General features: G+C 44.1%; 1 protein-coding gene across 3 annotated transcripts in view; it reads right to left on the bottom strand.

The window, feature by feature from the left end:
- RIN3 (Ras and Rab interactor 3) overlaps nt 1-22,959 on the bottom strand; it is a 73,950-nt gene that overhangs the window by 22,615 nt on the left and 28,376 nt on the right. For 2 of the 3 annotated variants that reach the window (XM_079948000.1, XM_079948002.1), the window contains exons 4-7: nt 13,351-13,423; nt 9,927-10,018; nt 4,779-6,260; nt 1,278-1,586 (exon numbers count right to left, since the gene is read on the bottom strand). In XM_079948000.1, coding sequence (XP_079804126.1) covers nt 1,278-1,586; nt 4,779-6,260; nt 9,927-10,018; nt 13,351-13,423 — 1,956 coding nt within the window. Of the gene's footprint in view, nt 1-1,277; nt 1,587-4,778; nt 6,261-9,926; nt 10,019-13,350; nt 13,424-20,020; nt 20,150-22,959 lie in introns of those variants that run through there. The other variant, XM_079948001.1, reaches the window with a different exon arrangement.

Genomic DNA, 22,959 nt, shown 5'->3' on the forward strand with positions numbered 1-22,959 from the left:
TGGGGTATAAAGCACATCATCATCATCATCTCTGGGCTCCCAAGGTCTTCAGCTGAATATGTACACAAAGGCACTCATAGAGACATAGCTGCATATCTCCTTAATTTCACAGTTGCATTTCCTGTGCTATGTAGCAGGCCTATTCTTCCTGGTCTTATTGTATTCCAGTCTTCTGTCAGTACAGCATTACTACATTCCTTTGCAAAAAGAAAGAGATTCCCTGCCCTACCTGGGCTGCTGTGATTTTTTAAAAGAGCTCAAAACAGGGAGCACAAGGTCTCTCTTTCCACAGAAATACAGTCACCAATAACAGCCACAGAGAAGAGAATAGCACTGCAGGAAAATGCTTAATTCACCCTTCCCCCAGCCTGCTGTCCTCCCCCTGTTTTGGAGTAAAATTCACACCACCCTCAGCCATTGGCCTCGCTGGCTGGGGATGATGGGAGTTGTAGTTCAAAGCACCTGGAGGGCACCAGCTTGAGGAAGGCCAGCTTAATCTAACACAACTGGGGTCCCAACATGTTTTGACAAAATGCCTTCCTTACACGCAATATTCTTGAATGCTTTCATTGCTTGCTTCTGAAGGTGCTGCTACCACCACCCTAATTCCTGCAACTGCCCCTGCTGTGCTGAATGAAACTATTTCCTGGGCCTGACCAAATATCTCTTTTGTGCTTTGGTCTCCATTAACAAACACTGCCAGAAGCTTTAGCAGTGGCTTCAGACAAGCTATGACATGCTTAGCAATACAGTTCAGAACTAGTTGTCATACTGTGTGCACACATTATACCTTGAAAGTAAATTTGAAGCACATTTTCCCCTTCAAAAAATTCAGGGCCCTGCATTTGCTGTGGGAACTGTAGCTCCGTGAGGGGCAAACTACACTGCTCAGAATTCTTGGGGGCTGGGGTGGGTAAAATGTGCTTCGAATGTGTCATTTTACATCTAGTCGGATTTTCTGTAATTCAGAATATATACCATATTTTTTGCTCTATAAGACTCACTTTTTCCCTCCTAAAAAGTAAGGGGAAATGTGTGTGCGTCTTATGGAGCGAATGCAGACTGCGCAACTATCCCAGAAGCCAGAACAGCAAGAGGGATTGCTGCTTTCACTGCGCAGCGATCCCTCTTGCTGTTCTGGCTTCTGAGATTCAGAATATTTTTTTTCTTGTTTTCCTCCTCCAAAAACTAGGTGCGTCTTGTGGTCTGGTGCATCTTATAGAGCAAAAAATACGATATATCTATAGCAAGAGAAGGAGTTTTAGGATGTACAGTACCTTGGTTTCCCTGAGTCATAGAGTCGTAGATGAGTTTGCAGGACTTCAGTAGGATGCTAATCTTTTTCTCTGGAGAGTAGGCCTTGTGCATGGTTGTGAATTTGTGCAGGATTTTCTCCAGCAATGTGGATTCAGGCACACTTGTGGTGACTCCCAAGTCAGTGGTCGTCGTGTTTTGTATGACTTGCTGGTTTTCTTTGAGGAGCTTGAAGGATCCATCTTTGCTGTGGATTTCCCTTAGATAGGTATTGATGGCGTCTTTTAAAGGCTTCAAGACGCACTTGTGCAAAGCTGACTCGACAATCACCTCTGGAATTGGGAAGTGGAGTGGGGAAACATGACAGAAAAGGGATATGTGAGAAATCAGCCTCATAAAGCCAGCCTGGATAGACATTCATGCAACTTACCCTCAGTATGTATTTTGTTCTACCTGTCCAGTCATACTACCAAAAGGCATGAAAATATTGACAAAAATATTTAACCTTAGTAGTTCTTAATCACTTTTCCCCTGCCCCTGTGCATATTAATGAAAATTCCTTCTGGAATTTATAGTCAAACTTGAGAGATTTAGTTTTGGTGATGGCAGGTAATGATCTCTGGAGCCTAGAAACTCCGTGTTAAAATAAAATTAGCACATTGTAACTACTGTTGTTGTTGTTGTCTAAAATGCTTCCTTACTTAAGAATATGACCATCCTTTTTCCCTGGAAATTTGGAAGCTCTGGCCTTGACCCTCATAAGCCTCAATATACTTGCTACTTAGAGCACCATTTATTGGAAAGGCAGCATACATATTTAACCAATATAACAAACAAATATGGTTTTGGGGTCTAGTCTAGCCAGTTCATAGAGATCTCTCGTTAGGCCTAACATTACGGAAGAAACTGCTATTTTTTAACTGTAAGTTTTTATATTGTTGTTTTTTAATTGTAGCCCACCCTGGGGCCTTAAGGTGAAGGGTAGGCAATAAATTAAATAATTATAATAATGTCTCTTGGCTTTGACCCAACAAACTGCTGCCATTTTGAACAGCATCCAAATGGAATCTGGCCCCCAGACTGGTAACATGGAAGCGGACTTTTTCACTGGTGGCACCAGTGTTGTGGAATGCTTTTCATGCAGAAAAACGAGAGGCTTCCTCCGTATTGGCATTCTGTCGATCCTTGAAAACACACCTGTTTAGGCAAGCGTTCACCCAAACTTCTTGATCCAACTGTTTTAATTGCTTTTTAAACTGTGTAAATGTTATGCTTTTTGACAGGTTTGTTTTATTGTATATTTTAAATGTGGCTATTTTAATGTTTCGATGGAATTGTTTTACTGTGTATTTTAATTATGTAAGAATTTTATAATTTATTATAAGCTTGCAAATCACTTAGAAGCCAATACAGTGATGCCTCGCAAGACGAAATTAATTCGTTCCGCGAGTTGCTTCGTCTTGCACTTTTTTCGTCTTGCGGAGCGCAGATTGCCCGGGTATTAACGGTTTTACGAAAAAGGAAGCAAATCCGCAAGACGTTTTCGTCTTGCGAAGCAAGCCCATAGGGAAATTCGTCTTGCGAAGCACCTAAACGGAAAACCCTTTCGTCTAGTGAGCTTTTCGTCTTGCGAGGCATTCGTCTTGCGGGGCACCACTGTATGGCATGCAAACAACAACAACAACAGGAACAGGAACAGGAAAAATCCATGAATGTCTTCAACAAGTTTTAGCCATAATGTATGACCAAAGGAAAAGACGAATCTAGCAAAGTGAACTGCTGGGAAAAGGGAAGGAAGAGGAGAAGAAGGAACTAGGCTGTTGAGGAGTGAATTTCTGTTATCTGGATGAAATATGTTCAGAGCATGGATAAAGGATTTTTAGCAATAGGTGCTGAGGGGAGAATGGATTTTGGAAATGTTAGGGAAGAAAAATCACACCGCAGCACTGGGTCTGGATGTGAAGGGGAAAGTGAGGCAGAAGATAATCCCAATTTGGCATGCTCAGGATAAAAGAAAAGGAATTTCTCAATGTGAGTTTAAATAAAATGACAGGCACAATTTTGCTGTGTTCAGCTGGAAAGGGGAGAGGACATCCAGGAAGAAGTGTTGACAATGTGTAGAAAGTTGGCCTACCAGGGTTGGTGTAAGTTGCAGCAACTTTTTGAAAATTTCATTTCCGTATAAGGCTAGATGGTGGTTGTTTTGACTTCTACAGCTCTGCTGAATGCAAATCTCTGCAATGCTGGAACTGATTACATCCAGCAGCATGAAACTGCATATTCTTTAGTTCGGGTCACTCTTGTTCATGGCCTTCCGAGGCTATTGCCCAACTCTTGCTTAACATCCAGCAAGTGAACAAAAACACCCAAAGAAACGACTTTCCATCAAACTTGCAAAAGCACAGCAAATTGCATCACGCCTGTCCTGTTGTCACCTCTACAGGGCCTATAACCAAAGCACACTCAACTCTGTGTTGGATTCTGGCCAGGGTATCTGCGATAGCTGGAAGAACAGGACCACAGGAGTAAACACTGAAACACATGAAATACACCTAGAATCATAGACTTGGAAGGGACCACGAGGGTCATCTACTCCAACCCCCGGCAATGCAGGAATCTTTTTACCCAAAGTGGGACTTCAATCCATGACCCTGACATTAAGTCTCACTTTACTGACTGAGCTATCCCGCAGAAGAGCTCTTATACGAGAGCCGTAAATTAAGTTTCTCCTTCCACCAGAGATCCAACTTAACCTGTTGACTCTAAGGCTGGGCTGTGGCCAGAACATACCCATGGCCAAATTTCATCTGGCCTGCGGCATCAGTCCACTCTGGTGCCTTTGCCTGTTCAGTCTGACTGAAGCAAAAGGGGATAGAACAATCCTTGACTCTGCCACCAACCAGCTTGATTTCTTTGCTGAATATGTAGAAAGGAGCTTCACACACATGCGGCATGGAAATGTCGCAGGTGATGGTGAAGGTGCCCTCCAGTTGTTTTGGATGGCAGTGCTAGCTGGGGATGATGGGAGTTATAGTCCAAAGCAGCTGGAAGGAACCAGGTGGAGGAAGGCTGGGATAGAGTTTCTAGTGTTGTGATGCAATGGATGGTGTTTTAAGCACTGAAGCTTGTTCTATGGCCTGGGGATAAGTGATAAAACGGGATAGCCTCAAGCATTCCAGTCTGAATGTAGGAAAGAAGGGAGAGTTACAAACATAAACACTATTTAAATAAAAAGCCTGAGAGCTCTGTCAGTGCTTTGGTAACCTGCTCTTTGGCAGTGTTTCTGCATCTAGACTCCATTACATTTTAAAAATGTAATAGACATGGGGAAAAAAGAGTAAAGAACCCTGTAAATAACCATAGATGTCTGTGGTCCAGCAAATGCCAATGGCTGACAAATACAACTATTTTATTGTGCCAGTTCTCCTCATAATGTGTTATTTTGATGCATCATGTTTTCACCTTGATTTGCCTTTCGAGGAAGCCATGCACTCAAAAGAAGAATAGAAAACGGAAGCTCTTACCTAGTTGCTCATCCGTGTGAACAGCCTGGTCCATAAAGGTTTTTATCTCCCTGCTTTGTACTAAGTAGCTCTTCAGCTGGGTCATCATTAAGCGGATCTCTTGCAGCATCTCAGTGCTGGAGCTCTGCTTCGCCATCATCTCCAGGCTGTATACTTTATAGTCCTGCACCAAACGGCCAAAGTAAGAGTCTTTGTCCTGGGCCAGCTCCACAATCTTCTTCTGGAGCTTTCGGTCAGCTGACAGGAAAGCAGTGAAGACATTGCTCAGGCTGACCATGGACAGACGGTTCTTGGCCCTGCCTAATATCATGGAACGGGTCTTCTTCACCGACGGGCTGGTCACCAGCTCTAGCTCATCCTCAGTGCTGCTGGTGGAATAGGAGTCTGGCTCAGAGGCTGGTGTCTGAGCCCCCACGTTGCTTATTGGGCTGTCCAGTGAGTCATGAGAACTTTCAAGATCTGAGAAGCTCAGAGGCTGACGGGCAAATTTTGATTCCCTTTTTGCATTGGAGCAACTTTTTTTTACTGGCTTTCCCTTTCCTTTTGGAACCGGCAGTTCTGACTCTTCAGCACATACTGGTTTTGAATGGCAAGAGCTGGCAGATGACTCCTGTCGAGAGACCCTTTTCTTTCTTGGGGGTGGGATAGGAGGCCCTGCCGACTTCTCTGAGGGCTTCTTTTGCAGCTCAGCCACCAGCTGGTTCTTGGCCTCGCTGTTGGGCTCCCCCCCTTGACACGATGCTGGATCTTTCTCCAAAACCTCTTCAAACACCTCTGGAGGCTCAACAGCACATGAAATGCAGCCTTCATTCCCACTGCTCCGTTTTCCCACCAGTTCTCTACCTGCTGCTGGACATTTCTCAGATTTTTCAAAGCAGCCCTTTCCACAATATCTCTCAGATATGCACCTCCTTGGCGGAACGGAAGGCGGGATGCATTTCTTTGTGGTAAAAGAATCACTGAGAGACAAAGACGGCCGCCCATCGTCTTCCTTGCTTTTGCTAACTTCAGTTTTCATTTCCTTTTTGTTTTTCTCCAGATCCCGAAGCTCTTCAGAAGTGGTCATGGGAGACTTTTCAGGCTGCTTCACAGCATGAAGAGGCAGAGGAGGTGGCGGCGGCGGCGGGCGGCGGCTGGGAGACCTCTTTGGAGGCCTTGTCACGGTGTCGCTAGTAAAAGAAGGATCTTTCCTGCAAGTCTCTAGAGAAGGAGGAGGTGGAGGTGGAGGAGGAGGAGGAGGAGGAAGAGGAACATCCGGGGGAAACTGGTTGCTTCTCTCCTCTATAAAAATAGGATTTACAAACCACAGCCTGTCATTTCCTATTGACAGCTCAATTTCACATGAACAATTGTCCGTGCTGCTTGCAAAACACTGGGTAGTTTCCCCCTCCTTTTTCGCTTGAGCTGTGGCAAAAGCAAGACCTTTTACAGAGTGAGGGAACTGCCCTCCCCGCCTTTGATTTAAAGCGGAGTCCCAGAAACCTGCAAAAACAAACAAACCAAAAACCATGAGAATTAAAAGAAAATAATCAAGTGCAGGGCAGGAAGAGACTGAAGTCCTTTAACTGAATTGTATTGCATTATGTTTATTGAACATATGCATTATTCAGTATTGGATAGACAGTGCTGCCTTTAAAAAGGCCAAACCAAGCAGAATCCTCATATACAATAAATAGTATTACCTGAAAATGGCTGTTTCGCCAAAAGTGCTGTTTACTGCAAACATTACCCAGGGGTAGGGTGGCAAATAGCAGCAAGGGATAGGGTGGAATTTTTCCCCAAGCAGAAAACCCAGTACAGACTGAGAACATGGTTGAGGTCAGAGGCCCAAACCAGATCTTACTGTACAATAAAAGCAGCTACATTAAACATGCTTGCTTAGACATGTGTCTAAAGTTGTGTGTAGTTTGGGTCAGAGTGGGGTAAGAATGAGCTCGAAGGGTAGCTTCTGCTGTACACAAGAGCTGGAGGGTTTGTCATGTAAAACCACAGCCACATGCACGCAAACACACACACACACACACACACACACACACACACAACATAGTGTGTTTGTGCACCACCTAAAGAAATATAGCCATTGATCAACTGAGTTACCTTTTGCAAAACAGTAACCCCTGTGTTACTGAAGGGAAAGCACCACTTTTTCTATGCTTTGAGTGATGAAAAAGCAACATTTAGATGTCACCTTGAATAAGTTTTTTGTCTTCCTCAGTATACTATAACTGAATTGATAGAACATTTAGGCTAGAGAAAAATGTGGTTTGACGAAATATGGAAATTGCATGCTATACTTTGCGTTCTATTTTCAGAGAAAATGTCTTGGATATGGTTCCCATTTCTTGTATATGGAAATTTTAAAAAGGGAGATTTGTAAAATACTTACCAGATTCAGTCCTGTATCTTGTATAGTATAATAAAGGTAAAGGACCCCTGGATGGTTAAGTCCAGTCAAAGGCGACTATGGGGTTGGCGCTGTGGTCTAAAACCACCGAGCCTCTTGGGCTTGCTGATCAGAAGGTTGGCGGTTCGAATCCCCACAATGGAGTGAGCTCCCATTGCTCTGTCCCAGCTTCTGCCAACCTAGCAGTTCGAAAGCACGCCAGTGCAAGTAGATAGATAGGTACCGCTGTGGTGGGAAGGTAAACAGCGTTTCCGCGCACTCTGGCTTACGCTACGGTATTCCATTGCACCAGAAGCGGTTTAGTCATGCTGGCCACATGACCCAGAAAGCTGTCTGCAGGCAAACGCTAGCTCCCTCAGCCTGAAAGTGAGATAAGCACCACAACTCCACGGTCGCCTTTGACTGGACTTAACCGTCCAGGGGTCCTTTACCTTTACCTTTACTGTACAATGGACACTGAAACCATTGACAACTTTTGTTGTGGCGATGTTCAGGAAGGTGATGCAAAATTATATTTGTTAATGAGTTGTTTTATTTACACAGCAAAACCAACCTGTGTTATGCCTTTTACGAATTCTGAATTTTGTTTGTTGATATTTATTTATTTATAAATCCATCTATATGCATATACCACCCAGGGTGGCTCACAACACTGTAAAACAGCAGGTGTATAAATTCTAACATAAAATGGCAATGGTGCCAACAATCTTTTAAAAAGCTATGCCATTTAAAACCGTTTACAAACATCAGTATAAATTGCCACCCTAAGGGCATAACCCTCTATCCTAAAATAACCAATTCTGAGAGAACCTTTAACAGAATGTGAGTCAAAAGAGAGTTATTTTTTTAAAAAAAGATTCATTTAAACACTGGCAATGTTGAGGCCACACACACACTTCTGTGAGGAGGGAGTTCCAGAATCCGGGGGCATGCCAGAAAAGTCCCTATCTCTTGTGCCAGCCAAATCAACTTGGCATGCTCTGAGGATATGAGCAGAGTCTCAGAGGCAGATCTTAATAGGTCTGTATTGGTGTAGGTGGCCATTTGGCTAACATTGTCCGAAACCGTTTAAGCATATAAAGGTCAAAATCAGTGCTTTGAATTGGGCCCAGAACTGCACCTGCAGCCAGTGAAACTGGAACAGTATTGGTGTATATGTGCTCCAATTGTCATGTGCACTGGCAGATGAGGAACAGCATTCTGTACCAGTAAAGGTTTCCCAGGCAGCCTCATGTAGAATGCTTTACAGTAGTCTATCCTCAACATGGATTACTGAGCCAAGGTTTGATCTCTCTAAATAGGGTTGTAGCTGGCATACTAATCTTAGCAAATATGGGGCAATTCTAGCCACAGGCTCCCCTCTGTGATTCCACAGATAGGCCAAGTCCAAGTGGACCCCCAAACCAGAAACCTGGTTCCTGTTGGGAAGTGGAATCCCATCCAAACCCAGCTGTACCCTCTTCTCCAGATAAGCAAATATCCCTCTCTGCCCTGCTGAATACCTATGTCTGGTCTGGATTAAATTGTTCATTTTTTAAATTGTCTGTAATTTTATATTGGGGCCCCCCACAAAAGATGGACTTTGTTCCCTCTACCAAAGTCTAGGCACAAATTGACAAGCAAAAGAGTCTCAATCCCATCCTGAAGTAGAGATCCAGAAATTATCGTACAAGAGCATTTGCATATAAAGTAGCATTAAACAAATACTGTTGCAGAGGTATGATTTGTGCCTAGGGCTGTGTGCATATCTCTCAGAAGTGTCAGAACGAAACGGGGAATTCCTCCTCCTAAGACAGGCATGATTCTGGGGGAAGTGGAAATAAGCATTGTAGATTATGAAATCTTTCCTTTTGGAAAAGAAAACTCTGGTTTGCTACCTGCCATCACCTCCTCTCTGAATTGATTAGGGTTTTGTTTTTTTACTAAGGAGCCTAAGAAGCACAATACAGTGTATAACTTCTATGTGTCCTAGAAATAATTTCAAGTGCTCAAAGGTCATTTTGGATGTTAATTCAGTAACCCTGACAACAATCTTGTAGGCCAGGCCAGTCTCATAGGATGTTGTGGCCAGTCTATCTGCAAAAATGCTGCTCAGATTAAATTAGAACCAAGTATTTCCAGCTGATATCTTATGCTCAACCACATCACGCCAATCTTGATCAAAACAAAAGACTAGAATGCATGGGCATGCAATGAAGATGAGCGCAGGGAGATTCTGGGCAGGTAAAAGGAAGTACTTTTTCCACACACACCATAGTGAATCTATGGGACTCCCATGGCTGCCAACCTGAATGGCTGTAAAAGAGGACTGGACAAATTCATGGAGGATAAGACTATCAGTGGCTACTAGCCATGATGACTATGATCTCTCTCCCTGGGTGGAGGCATTATGCTTCTACAGAGACAGCCCACTGAGGAGGCAGGGCAAAACACCTGTTTTAGGCAAGGGAAGTATACAAGAGGCAGCACCCTACCAGCCCCATTGCTTCTGCCACCTTGCAAAACACTCCTCCCTCTCACCAAGGGCGGTGAAGAGGAGATACAAGGACCTTGAGCAGGGATGACAAACAGGAATGCCTTGTGGAACACTCCCACCTCTTGCTGAGTTCAGTGAAACAAGGGAGCATTCTGGCATGTGATGGAATTGTGCATAGGACTAGAAGCCTTAGGTGTACATCCAAATAATGAACCCATTATTTAGGGTTTGGGGTAAGAAGTTGCTAGGGGTCTCCAACACAACTTACCTATCTCCAGACTAGAGATGGTTTCTAGATCTGTAACACTATTGGCTTCCAATATTGCTTGTGGCAGCTTTAGCGTGGAGGGAAGCAAATCTCTAGGAAGTGAAAAAGAAATGAATAAATATATTCAAAGCTGCATGTGGCTTGGTAAGGAATAAAAGCTGCTTGGTTAGTTCTGCATTATTTCATTTCTTATTCTAGACAGATGCAGTGCTTCGAAATAATTTACAATAATTTCAATGGAAACGCATTTACAATAAGTTTATATTCTGAATCATAGAGTGGGAAGTGGCCCTCAAGCAGGGATGGGGGAGAAAGTCCACCTGTGTCCCAAGGCTCTTCAGCCACAGTTTGACATATAAGCCAGGCCTGGGTTCCTGTTACTGCTCTCCTGGACAAACCATGAGCCATAAACCATAGGGCCTTGTTTACAGCTCATGGCTCCCCAAGAGAGCTAGACTACAAGTCTAGGTTTGGGTGACAAGCTAGGTCAAACTTTGGCTTAGCTCAGTGTGGCATGGCAGCAAAACAACCAGGAAGGAATTAGGGATGTCAGAGAATACCAAGGAAAACAGAAATGGAGCAGTATTTGCTGTTTGCCTATGTGCTCCATGTCCAGAATGGAAATCAACCCAGATAACATGTAATTGATTGCGTTTCATGTTTTTTCTTGACTTTGAAATGACATAATGACAATGTAACTTCGGTAATTAATTTATGGAAGTTATGTACTTTTACCACAGCCGCCAGCAAGTCGAATACCATAGTTTCGGGTAGAAGACGAACTACAGCAGAATGGAAACAGCTCTGCATGTGATAAATACAGGGCAAAGCAGAAAACAATAGCTTCTTTACCTCCTACCAAGAGTGAAGCAGCCGCAAGCTTTTCTCTGGGAGCCCACACATTTCCACTGAGCAATTATTTGGCTTAGAGTGTCGTGCGAATGAGACTCAGATCAAGATAGAACAAGCCATCAGCATATTTCCTGCAGGTCAGTTGGCTGTAAAGTGGCACAGGAGGGTAATCCAACTGAAGCAGGCTCTGATGTGGCCTTTGATGACCTGCATTTCTCTCCTGGGATCCTTCTCACAGGAGAGTTCATAGTACTGGTCCTGTGAGATGGTGAGGGTGGGGTGGAGAGGAAGTCTGGCTCTTTTTATCGCTAACCCAAAGTCAATTATAATTCTTTTAAAAACAGCTTGGAACAGCTGAGTTTCAAATAGCTCGCTTGGCTTGTAGTTTCTCTGCACCGCAGGAAATCATTCTTTCACATGACTGGCACGAGTGCTGAACAAACTGCCTGTCTTGACAGATCCCAGGATGGCTAAGAGATGAACTCATGATGGCCTTTCCTCTCCCCTTCAGCTACTGTTGGCCTTAACTAGGGATGAGGGAGAAACTAAGTCCAATTCTCATTTAAGGGTGAATATTCCTAATTCACGAACTCAAACACAGACGTCTTTTGAAAATTTCACTTCTCCAACTCTTGCAGTGTGGTTCTCCAGCCAAGTAATGTATACAAAAATGCACATCTTAAAGTAAAACGTGCATTAAAATGCCTGTATTGGTGAAAGAAACAATAAAAGGCCCCCATAGTGTATTAGGAAAAAATGCATTGCAAAAATGTTTGAATTAGGCAAGATGGCATACAAAAATGTACACATGGAGAAAAATCCACACTAAAATGCTGCTGAAGTTTCAGGGAGACTTAAAAAAACAACAACTGGCAAACTGGTGTGTAAATGTGGAGAACTGAGCACTGGAAAAATGATAAACTGAGAGAAGTCAAAACTGAAATATTCACCTATCCTTAGTCTTAACATTAACCACACAATCTTTTGTTTAGCAAGTACTCTCATGGGGGCAGATGGGGCTTGTCAGCCTGGGAAGGTAGCCCATCTAGGAGAAGGAAAACTCTGTTCCTAAACTTCCACTGCCCTGTGGGATACTTTCAGGAGAAGGTAAAGCTTAGGAGTAAACCCTACACAATTCCGGGGTGGAGTCCCTCGGGTGGTTGGGTGGTGCCTTGTACACCTCCTTCCGGCGACTCCTGCAGCCAAGCTGGTGCCAAGCATATGGCTCTGCTTTCCTTTGGACCCCATCAATCAGTAAGGCTAAGGGGAAGGTCTTGTCATCTGGGCAGCCCTGGACCTCCACACACCCTGCCCAGGCTTTTGTCCCAGGGAGGTCCCTTCAATGCTGCTAACACAGCAGTTTGACTTCACCCCCAGAGGCACACTCCATTGTCATTCGAGAAAAACAGATGACGACGACAACAACAACAACTCCCATTGACAGGCAATTTTACTTACCACAGATATTCCCAAGGCTAGCCAGAATAATTGATTTCAGAAGACACTTACTTATTTGAAGGACTTAATTTTCCCTCACTCCTTCCCCTACCTCCTTTCTTTTTTCTTTTGAAAATCCATACATAAATTTGAACGTCACTTTTACTGAGTGTGTGTTAAAAATTAATTTGCCAAACAGCCTCTCCCCCACCAATTGAAAGCATTCTGTATGCCCTTGAATATTTTTAAAATCAGGACCTCCTATACCCCTGCTGGTCACTGAGCAATTGTACACTGTACATGGTCCAAACTAAGAGGAACTCGTGCCCACACTATGTCTCCCCATTGATGTTTAGTTAGAGACTTGGGAACTGATGTCACTACGCTCAGAGTTTTTCCACCCCTTGCAAGAAGCAGCCAACAAAGTCGCATAATGGCAAGGAAGCAGAGGGCAATGACATCACACACTTAGTTGAGATTCCTGCATTGCAGAGGTTTGGACTAGATGACTCTTAGGGACCCTTCCAACTCTACAATTCTACAATTCTATGTTTTTTAGCATTATGAGGAAGAGTGGCAGCAGTTCTTGTGTTCACCGAAACATGCTATCAGTGTGGTGTACAGATATAACCAATAACAACAACATCAAATGAGAAGCTTTTCTCCATAATTTGCCTTCTCACATTCACGTACACAAGGGAGTGAATATGCAGTGACAGTTTTCTGGTTTTGTTCAGTTGCAAAACACCTTTATTTATAAAAGATTTATATGCTAACCTCTTGCAAAATATCAGGGCAGTATGCAACGATATATAGACACACACACCATTAGAAGTACCTCAGCAGAATCATTAAATGAATGGCTCCTCAAAAAAAGTTTTTAACAACTGCATAGACCTGTTGGGATAAATAAGTCTTCAAGATGTCCCCACAGCCAAAAGCAAGGATGCCTGTTAAGAGATGCAAATGTTATGCAAATGTGCCCTTTTTGATTGCTGCCCTTTTTGTCCTCTCTTTTTGGCAATGCGTAAGTAATCACCCAATTTGATGGGCTATATTGTCCTAGAATCTCCCCATTGGACATTCCCATATGTGAACAGAGACACCATAATCAGAAAACATAAATCCAACTTACCTACTGACACAGTAGAATGCAATCAGTTTGAAGATATCTTCAAACACGAGAAAGGACCCTTCCAAATACAGTACTGATTGAGAAACAAGAGAGGAAAAAATCAGGGACTTTTCAGTATAAATCAGGAAGCTGATGAATCCTCAAGGAACAAGCACGTGAACGTTTCATGTTTGAACCAGGAAGCATTGCAAAACACTCATTCACATGGCAAAATGTTAATCTAAATTTTATACATTTTTATAAGATACGGTACAGCGAAATTAGCAAGGAACAGTGAAGGAACTAAAGATATACAGTTTATTTAAAGAAATATTTCACTCTGGTTCATCTCCTAAACTCAGTTCTGCTTTCCCAGTTGTTCAGAGGCAGCATTTTAAAAATGGTTTCGTATTGTGTCATGACCATTCCACAGACCTAGTATCACATACAAAAGGTCTTGTGGAAGTAGCTTCCTGCTATGCAATTAATTCTCAAGCCACCCAGCACCAAGAGACCAGCTTTCCACAACATATTTCTGACATGTACTATTCATGAATTTCTCTGAAGGGAGATATTGGCGGAGTCGCCAAGCTGCAGTTATAGCATTGCCATCTTTCTATAGGTAAAGGATCAATGCTGAGTACACCTGCATAAGAGGAAGAAATCAATGGGAGAAGCTTCTCCCCAAAATGCACCTTCATACTGGCAAACAATTTAACCTGTTCACTTCTGCATTTTATATGACTGCTGAATTAAAGAATTAACAGGTGATAAACAGGTGATCAGGTACAGCAACTGAGTCCCTTTCTCAAAGTGGAGGGGCTTGCTGCGGTCTCTCAATCATTTTGGTTGCCCAAGGGCACCAGTTTTCTCTCATAATAAGCAAAGCATTATAGTGGTTGCATCCATTGCTCCCCTCTCTCTTTCATTCTCTACCTCTCCTCCTGCCCTCCACTCTCCCTAACACATTACAACTTCCTTGCGAAGGTCAATTCATTCAAATTTCCTTTCATGAACACAATGTAATTTTCAAAACAAAAAGTAAAACAGACTGTCTTCACACCAGCTACATGAGAGCCCCGCCAGGGTGTTTTCACACACACAAAGCGGCTTTTGCAATGCAAATATAAAAATCAGGCACTGGCTAGAATGCAGATTGGATTTATAAATAGCTCTCTTCCACTTTCCACCTGACATTAAGAACATTTGCAGATGAGCGCAAATAGTACAAGAGGGGCTAGAAAGTGCTTTTAGTTTCATATGTGTAAAAAAAATGCCATTCAAAGCTTTTTTTAAGCCTGAGAAATATTAATGTCCTAGACAATGACTTCAATGGCAAGGTCTTATATGTAATAAGAGCAGCAAAATGACCATCTCAAAACCTCAAAACATTATTTATTGATTAACTAACTAACTAACTAACTACAGGAGGGACTTTTTGAGTGTGTGTTTTAAAACTTCTTTCCTGGATATCAGCTTAATTATTAGTAGAAAATGATTAGCATACATAGTTCAGTTTTTGTTTCCTGTTCACCTCACTGATATGGGGGCGGGGCGGGGCGGGGGTGGGGTGCAGTTTGCAATTGTCTGCTGGAAAGTATCTAGAAGATATTACTGATGGGTGGTTATATAAATGTTAACATCAACAAGAACAAGTAAAAGAGTCTTGAGGCACCTTAAAGGTTAACCAATTCACAGACTCAAGACGAAAAGCATGAAGTAAAACCTTAGATGGCAGGGGAATCCCTGTGAGTCAACTTTGACAGGTAGGGGGGATCGTCCACCTATCAGGTAGCCTACCAGTCACCTAATATCATCCTGACATTGAATGATTGGCACCTGGGTAGTCCCACCCACTTGTCAAAGTTGGCCCATGGGGATGTGGGGAGATAAAGCTCTGGCCCACCAAGCCAAAAAGGTTCTTCACCCCTGAACTAGCATGTTCCAATGAGAGAGAGGCAGAGAGGGAGGGAGGGAGGGGGGGTCATAGAAATATAGAGTTGGAAGGGACCACGAGGGAAATCTTGTTCAGTCCTCTGCAATGCAAGAATGTCAACATGCAGTCCCCCAACCAATTTGAAACCATACTGGACTCTGCTTAGCTTTGCAAATGTGCTAGCAGTTTTATTGCTGCATCACTATCACCCTTCAAGTTAGCTGAGAGGGTGGGAGACTGGTGGAAATCTCTCAGCTTTGACACCAACACACGGCACCTTCAGGCAGAAGCAGCTTGCTGGCAAGGACAGAGCTGTATGCCAGCTTCCAGTTAGCTGGGTCCCTATAGCTCACCAGGAGCAGGAGGGGTGAGGTGGCAGCAGGTGCACCAAGATGGGCCCAACATTGGGGTGCCATCATGCATGCATGACATCTCACACACACACACCCTCCCCAAGTCTGGCCAGGCCTGCTGGGACGTGTGGGTGTCCCTTTGAGGAAGTGATCGCAGTGGGGAGCGGGGAGAGTGAAAAGCACTCTCCACACCTCCCGCCCCCACCCAGTGCTCACTGGAGGCGGTATGGAATGGTGGCCCCTCAATATTGGAGGGCTCACCCCCTGCCTACAAATATTGAGGCCCCTTCCACCCCTATAGCAGGCACCCCTGAGTGGCAGAGCAGTCAGCCAATCTAGGCCTTCTGCCACTGCATTTGCATAACCCTGCCCTTTTCTCCCCAGTAAGCAACAAAGACCCACCTGCCAGGAAGCTAGTGTAGCAACACCACCCCATGTGTCAAACTGCTTCTGCCCTAAGGCACACTCTACTACTGTACTGCCTACTGCTGAGGTCTACCTGCCCTGGGCCCACCTATTTAAATAATTTTTCAATGGTAGGAGTGACCATTTTAACTCCCCAGAGAGATGCTGATGCAAGGTACACCTGTTTTCACTGCCACCTGTTGCTCTCAGGTAAGCCTGCCAGCTATTTTTTTCTTCTACTTAACTGAAGAAAAATTCTGGAGAACTCACAAGCTTGCTCACTATTTTTGGTGGTTAGGTTGGTCCAGCCAAAAGGTATAGCGCTGCTTCGGTGTCCACATATTTCCTCATCAATAATATGTGAATTCTGAGAAACACCTACACTACTCGGGCACAAGGCAAGGCAAGGCCTTTTGTTCCAAAGAAAACAGAACAGAAAGAAGGAAATTGTGCCTACTTACAAGAGGGAGATTTTCTTTCCTTTCCTCAGGAAGTTTCACCTTAGAGAAAGTGATTAAAGTTTAAAATGAAAACTGCTTTGTGTTTTCTGGCTGCCTCAAGAACTGCTTCAAGTTTTCTTTCAAATAACCCGGGGCAGAGTTCCCATCAACTCTGACATTTTCAGGACAGTATGGAAAATCCCTATTATACTTTGAATAAAAAACCCCCGACTCTTCTCAGACTCTGGAAATACTCTGATTATATATCTTATTTTTACAGAAAGCAAACTACCCTAGGATACAAAGTGGTCCCCAGTCTGCCAGGCCAACCCAACCAATGGAAATAATGTGGGGGGCCACTCAGGTATCTGGTGATGTGGTGTGCGGGGGGCAGCAGTGAGATGTTGGAGGACAAAGCTCTATGTGACACATGGACTTAATCTGCACTTCCTAAAACAATGTGTGAACCGAAATGCAGCTAACCTATTGGTGCTGTTCAAGTCACAAGGATGTCTTTTTGTGCAGTAGAATTTCTACCCCTCTCTTATCCCTCCATGAGCCCTACACCCTCCCCCAATTTGCTTCAGAGGGTTGGGGAAAACCTCAGAACAGATTTAGGGATGGGTGCAAGGTGGGGGGGGGGATTTAGTTGTGTAAGCAGAAATCCTTGCACAGACACAATGAGGGAGTTAGTGCTACACTCAATTCCTCCCTTTGAAATTCAGACTTGTCTTAATCATATGATGATGCAGCATGCAGACTTTTTTTTAAAAAAAAAGTGTACAAAACTGGGTTTATTATGGGAAATTGCAAAATGTGTATATCATGCACAACTGCGTAGAAAAATGTGTAGATTAAGGGAAACTGAAACTAAAATGCTGATGAATCTTCATGAAGTTTTTTAAAAAAGCACAAAGTGATGTGGAAATGTGGAGAACTGGGAAAATGAGACAATTCAAGAAACTGAAAAGGAAATTTGTCCGTCCCATAGTAACATTAAAATGCTGATTAATTTTCATGAAGACTTTAAATAAAATAACGAACTGATGCAGAAATGTGGGGAACTGAACTTATGATGGGGGGGGGGGGAGAGAATGAAAATCTGAGAGAAACCAAAATGGAGAGATTAGTTCATAACTAGCCAAATGTAGGGTAGCAATATGTCCTATTTTGCAGGAAACAGGCCCTTGTTTGAAGAGGATCTCTACCTGAACAGCCGTCTGATCCAAGCACAGCTTGCAGAATGACGAGAAAGGAGAGCAGAGGCCTTGAAGTTCCCATCAACAGAAAGCGCTTAAACATCAGGTTGAACAGGCACATGAGTCCCCTGATCACAGTCTTGTCGACTCTGATGAGATGCATTGCATTTCTCAGTTTATAGCATGTACAAATCTTGAGTCCTCTTTCTTGGTGATGCACAAGCAGCCATGAATCATCACCCCTGCCTTACAAAACTGCCTGAGCAACACTTCCCCTTAAACTTTTGACACCCACCCCTCGCGAACCACTTTGCAAGTGAAATAGTCCCCTGTACATTCATTTGAACAAAAAGCAACCATCTTACAACTCAGTGTTTGCAATGACATAAACAAAATGCAAAGTGGTAGAAAACCCTATTCCTTTGCAGGTTGTCCAATCCTGTTCTTTGTTTCAGACAACAAAATTTACTGGGCTGGCCCTGCCCGACCCCCAAGAGCAAAATATGTAGACTTCTCTACTAGCTGGAGACAAACTGATACAGGACAGTCTCTCCCGCACAACAGAACTCAAGGCGGTACACACAGGCTTTCCCCCAGTTAGATCCTCACAACCAGGGCTGCCCCCCCACTTGTTGTTACCTGATAAAGAGTCCAAATGACACCCCCCCACACACACCCTTGAGAATTTTTTGCCTGGCTAGTTGTCCTTGAGCTCAAATAATGACTCTTGCTTGCCTGGATAGAGGATAGAGAGGGGTGTCAAGTGTGCGTTGAAAGTAGCATACTGCACAAAGGTAACATTCAGGGGCGGCACACCCTGTTTCGCTGCCTGACGCAAAATAGGAATGTGTTGCCCTGCCCCACTGAAGCCTCTCTTATCTGGGATGTGTAGCAGCACCTGCAAAGTGGTGATGTTGACCGTGGGTTCTGGTGAGATATTGTGAGTCCTTGCTGAAATCTCACGAGATCTCATACCTCACGGGATTTTGACAAGGTTTTGTTAGATTTTTGGCAAGATCTCCTTGGTGCTTCTGCCTGTGCTGCTTCTCCTGTAGCAAAGGCAGGGCACCTGCAGAAGGGCCTGTTCTTGAGCTTCCCCCCACCTGAGGCAGCTGCCTCACCCAGCCTCATGGGTGAGCCGGCCCTGACAACATTTAAACTCATTGTTCTTCTGACACTGCCCAATACTGGCATGTGACCTGCAGAAGTTTGCCCAGAAGAAATGTGCCACTCGGACTGAAAAATGTTCCCCACACGTTTGTAAGCGTGCCATGGCTGTGGGGGAAAGAAATGGTAATTGTGTGCTTCACAACTGAAGTAATGCTGGTGGCCATCTCAGGGGGTGGGGGTGGGCCATGCACTATGGAGTGCCCCAATCCCTTCACCATGCTTCATGGCAGGACTGCCCCTGTGCCCAGCAACCCTAAGACAGAGAAATAGTGACCTTTAAATTTCTGTGAGGATACCCGTATACCCAAAGTTGCAGTCCAGCACTCTATCCAGCCTGTGATACAGGATTTGGCCCCCGTTAGCACTGCTTTGGGGACGCGGGTGGCGCTGTGGGTTAAACCACAGAGCCTAGGGCTTGCCGATCAGAAGGTCGCGGTTCGAATCCCCCCAACAGGGTGAGCTCCCGTTGCTCGGTCCTTGCTCCTGCCAACCTAGCAGTTCGAAAGCACGTCAAAAGTGCAAGTAGATAAATAGGTACTGCTCCGGCGGGAAGGTAAACGGTGTTTCCGTGTGCTGCTCTGGTTTGCCAGAAGCTCCTTTGTCATGCTGGCCACATGACCCGGAAGCTGTACGCCGGCTCCCTCGGCCAATAAAGTGAGATGAGCGCTGCAACCCCGGAGTTGGTCACGACTGGACCTAATGGTCAGGGGTCCCTTTACCTTTACCTTTACTAGCACTGCTTGGAGTCTGTGCCACTACAAACCATTATCAGGAATGCTTCGTTTGAAAGCTACTTCAGTCTGAACAGGCACATTTCCCGGCTATAAAACTTCGCTCTCCTCTGTCTTTGTTTACACTAGTGAATAGTTCTGACCTTAATAATGACATTTGTTTGAGAATCCCAAGGTCAATGGAAGGAATCATGCTTTAGCTCAGCTAAATCCTTTGCTCTCCATGTTTAATCCATGTGTACAGTTAGTCTGAAGCCAATTAACTTTGCTAAAGCAAAGTTACTTTTTTAAAAATAATGATTTAAACTGCAGGAAGTCTATCAGATTGCCCTGGCATGCAGGCACTACCAATGTTATTGTCTTCTTAGAAAAAAATATATGAGAGAGAATTTCTCTTCTTTTTTAAAAAAGTTATACAGATAATTCACGAGTAGATACGACAAGGTGGGCAACTTACCCTGAATGAGGAAGGAAATCAGAGGCACGACCCTGAGTTTGCTCTGGTGTGCTGCGGTCAAAGTTACTAAATATGGAGAACGGACAGAGATACTTGAGCTAAAAATAGAATGAGTCACCATGACCGGAATGCAACATCCCAGAGGCTCCAAGGATCGTCCTGCATGTCTATGGTGACATCTTCCGTACACTGAATGGGATTGAATTTGGAAATCAAACGTTGTCTTCCTGCCACTTCTCCATGCTACTTAACTCCTTGCTGTCACTGGTCAGCAGGTAGCATTGATGTCGACAGAATACTACTTTGGAACTCGCTCTGCAACCATTCATTTAGCTGGGATCAAAGACATTTGATTCCTCCTTTACCAAAACTGCCTCCTTCAGCAGCCTTTTCATCTAGCTGAATCAAAGGAAGAGATAGGTTGGCAAAGTCGACGATCTGGGGGTGAGGAATCAATCTGCTCAGGATCCAGTACCATTTAGCTCTGGGCCTCCACAACTGTCTCCATCTGCACCTATTTCACCCATTTGAAGCGAAGGGGAACGGTTACAGGCAGCAAGGCTTCCTCCATTAGCCTGGCTAGGACCTGTTGCTATTTGGCACCTGCCCTCCTGGAAATTTTATTTCTATATTTCTTTGTTTATTTGTATACCGCTTTTTGTTATATACTGAATACAAAGCGGTTTCTGATACACTACGTGAAAGACCAGATCATTAAAATGCATAGAATCCAGTAATTAACAGTTTGACAGTGATAATAAAATTAATACTGTGGTACAGAACAGCCCCCGCACAAAAAATAAGAATAATAGCTCATCTGTAGCCAAGGCAACCAAATTTGCTTCTTCTCTTGAGACCGGCCCTATCACTGGTTGGGTGAGGCTGCTGTTTACAGGCAGCTGGCTTGGGATGCCGTGAAAAGGTAGCAAATTGTTACATTATTTTATGGTTGCTGTGTTTTTGCTTCCAGAGAGGGGCACGTGTGGAGTTTCCTGCCTTGGGTGCCAAAATACCTTGGCTAGCCTTAGGTACTATGTACCTTGAGCCTTGACTCGCAGGAGGCGATGTCTCGGGATAGCACACATGTCATCAATGATAATCCATTATTTTAACTGTGAAGTGCCTTGAGCTCATCAGCAGAAAGAAGGTACAGTGGTACCTCGGGTTACAGACGCTTCAGGTTACATACGCTTCAGGTTACAGACTCCACTAACCCAGAAATAGTACCTCGGGTTAAGAACTTTGCTTCAGGATGGGAACAGAAATTGTGCTCTGGCGGCACGGCGGCAGCAGGAGGCCCCATTAGCTAAAGTGGTGCTTCAGGTTAAGAACAGTTTCAGGTTAAGAACGGACCTCTGGAACGAATTAAGTTCTTAACCCGAGGTACCACTGTACATAAAACATGGCAAATAAATACAGTGGTACCTCGGGTTAAGTATTTAATTCGTTAATTCTTTAGCTAATGGGGCCTCCCGCTGCAGCCGTGCCACCAGAGCATGTTTTCTATTCTCATCCTGAAGCAAAGTTCTTAACCCGAGGTACTATTTCTGGGTTAGCGGAGTCTGTAACCTGAAGCGTATGTAACCTGAAACGTATGTAACCCGAGGTACCACTGTACAGTATGTACGAACGTTGCAGAGCTCTTTGGAGAAGCAGCAGGAGGGAAGCACGGAATACACATGTAACAAACAACCCCAAGGGGCAATTCTATTACTGGCATTGTGTTGCAATTAGTTTATGCAACATTTCATTAAATCTTTCGCCGTGGAACGGAAGATTTCAAAGCGCACAGTATCTGTGGGCTAAATGACGCCCGCCACAAACAAGACCGAACTCCCGGGAGTTCCCAAACTGATGCAGAATTAAGCCGGAGCAAAATGGTCTCCTCAGTCAAAAGAATAAAGCTGCCTTTTGCCTACCTCTGCCTAGTTATCCCCTTCAATTCCCTCATTAGCTTCCCTATGAATAATGCATGGATGCCACTCGAGATAGTTTCATAGCTCCTCAATTGTTCAAGCTAATTTAACACTCTCTGAATCATGATATGCCATAAAGCCCATGAATATTCCCCAAGCACTTCTGCGGCTTGAGCAGTTTGCAGTGCCAGGTATTCAAAGAAATGTATGCACGCTGGTTGCTTGCCGCTTCTTTTTAACCTTTCCAAAAGCAGCAGCAGCGAGGCAAACGCCACCAGCTTGCAATGCTGCTTATCAGAAAATAAGCTCAAGCTCTCCAGGGGACATCAGGGTAAAACGTAACTCTCATTTTATTTTATTTTATTTTTCAGGGAGGGGATGCAGGAGGCTGTGAAGTTCAGATGGTTAACTACTGTGAAAAGTATATATGTGTTTAAAGCGTTTGACCTCTCTTTGGCACAACTCATTACCCCTGTGAATGGAGTTTCTGAGAACATTCTGCTGGAGAAATTTCATCAGCAAGAGGGCCATTGTGTGCCAGGCTGCTTGGAGCACAGGGCATTGTATTTTGAAGGCTGTGGTACTCCAGGGTAGCCATTAGCATCTGAATTGACTTAATAACCTTATCAGCAGGAACTGTGAAGGCCTGCATGCGGTGGTGGCTTATGTAACTAGAAGGTCTACGTTGGAAAATTGCCAGTAGTGTAATTAAGGAGGGGCACACATCCCACTTCAAAAATCACATAAGTAAAATGCCTTCTCCCCATATAAGCAAGCAGATCATCCAGCTGGTGTAGTTTTATACAGTTTTTCAAGGATGCCCTGTCTAAGGTTACAAGGATCCTTGGAGCTCCAGGTGGTCACTTATCTTCAGAGATGCCTGCTTCATCTAAGCATCTCTATTTGTAAATATAAAGTTTCCACATGTTCTATCCTTCCTCCTCCCCCTTTCTCTCCACTTGTTTCACCACTGGGCCAACAGCCTTAGACCCTTCCCTCTTTCTTCCCCTTTCCTCTTCCCAC

The sequence above is a fragment of the Podarcis cretensis genome, assembly GCF_951804945.1.
Source record: "Podarcis cretensis genome assembly, chromosome: 1".
Taxonomy (NCBI): Eukaryota; Metazoa; Chordata; class Lepidosauria; order Squamata; family Lacertidae; genus Podarcis; species Podarcis cretensis.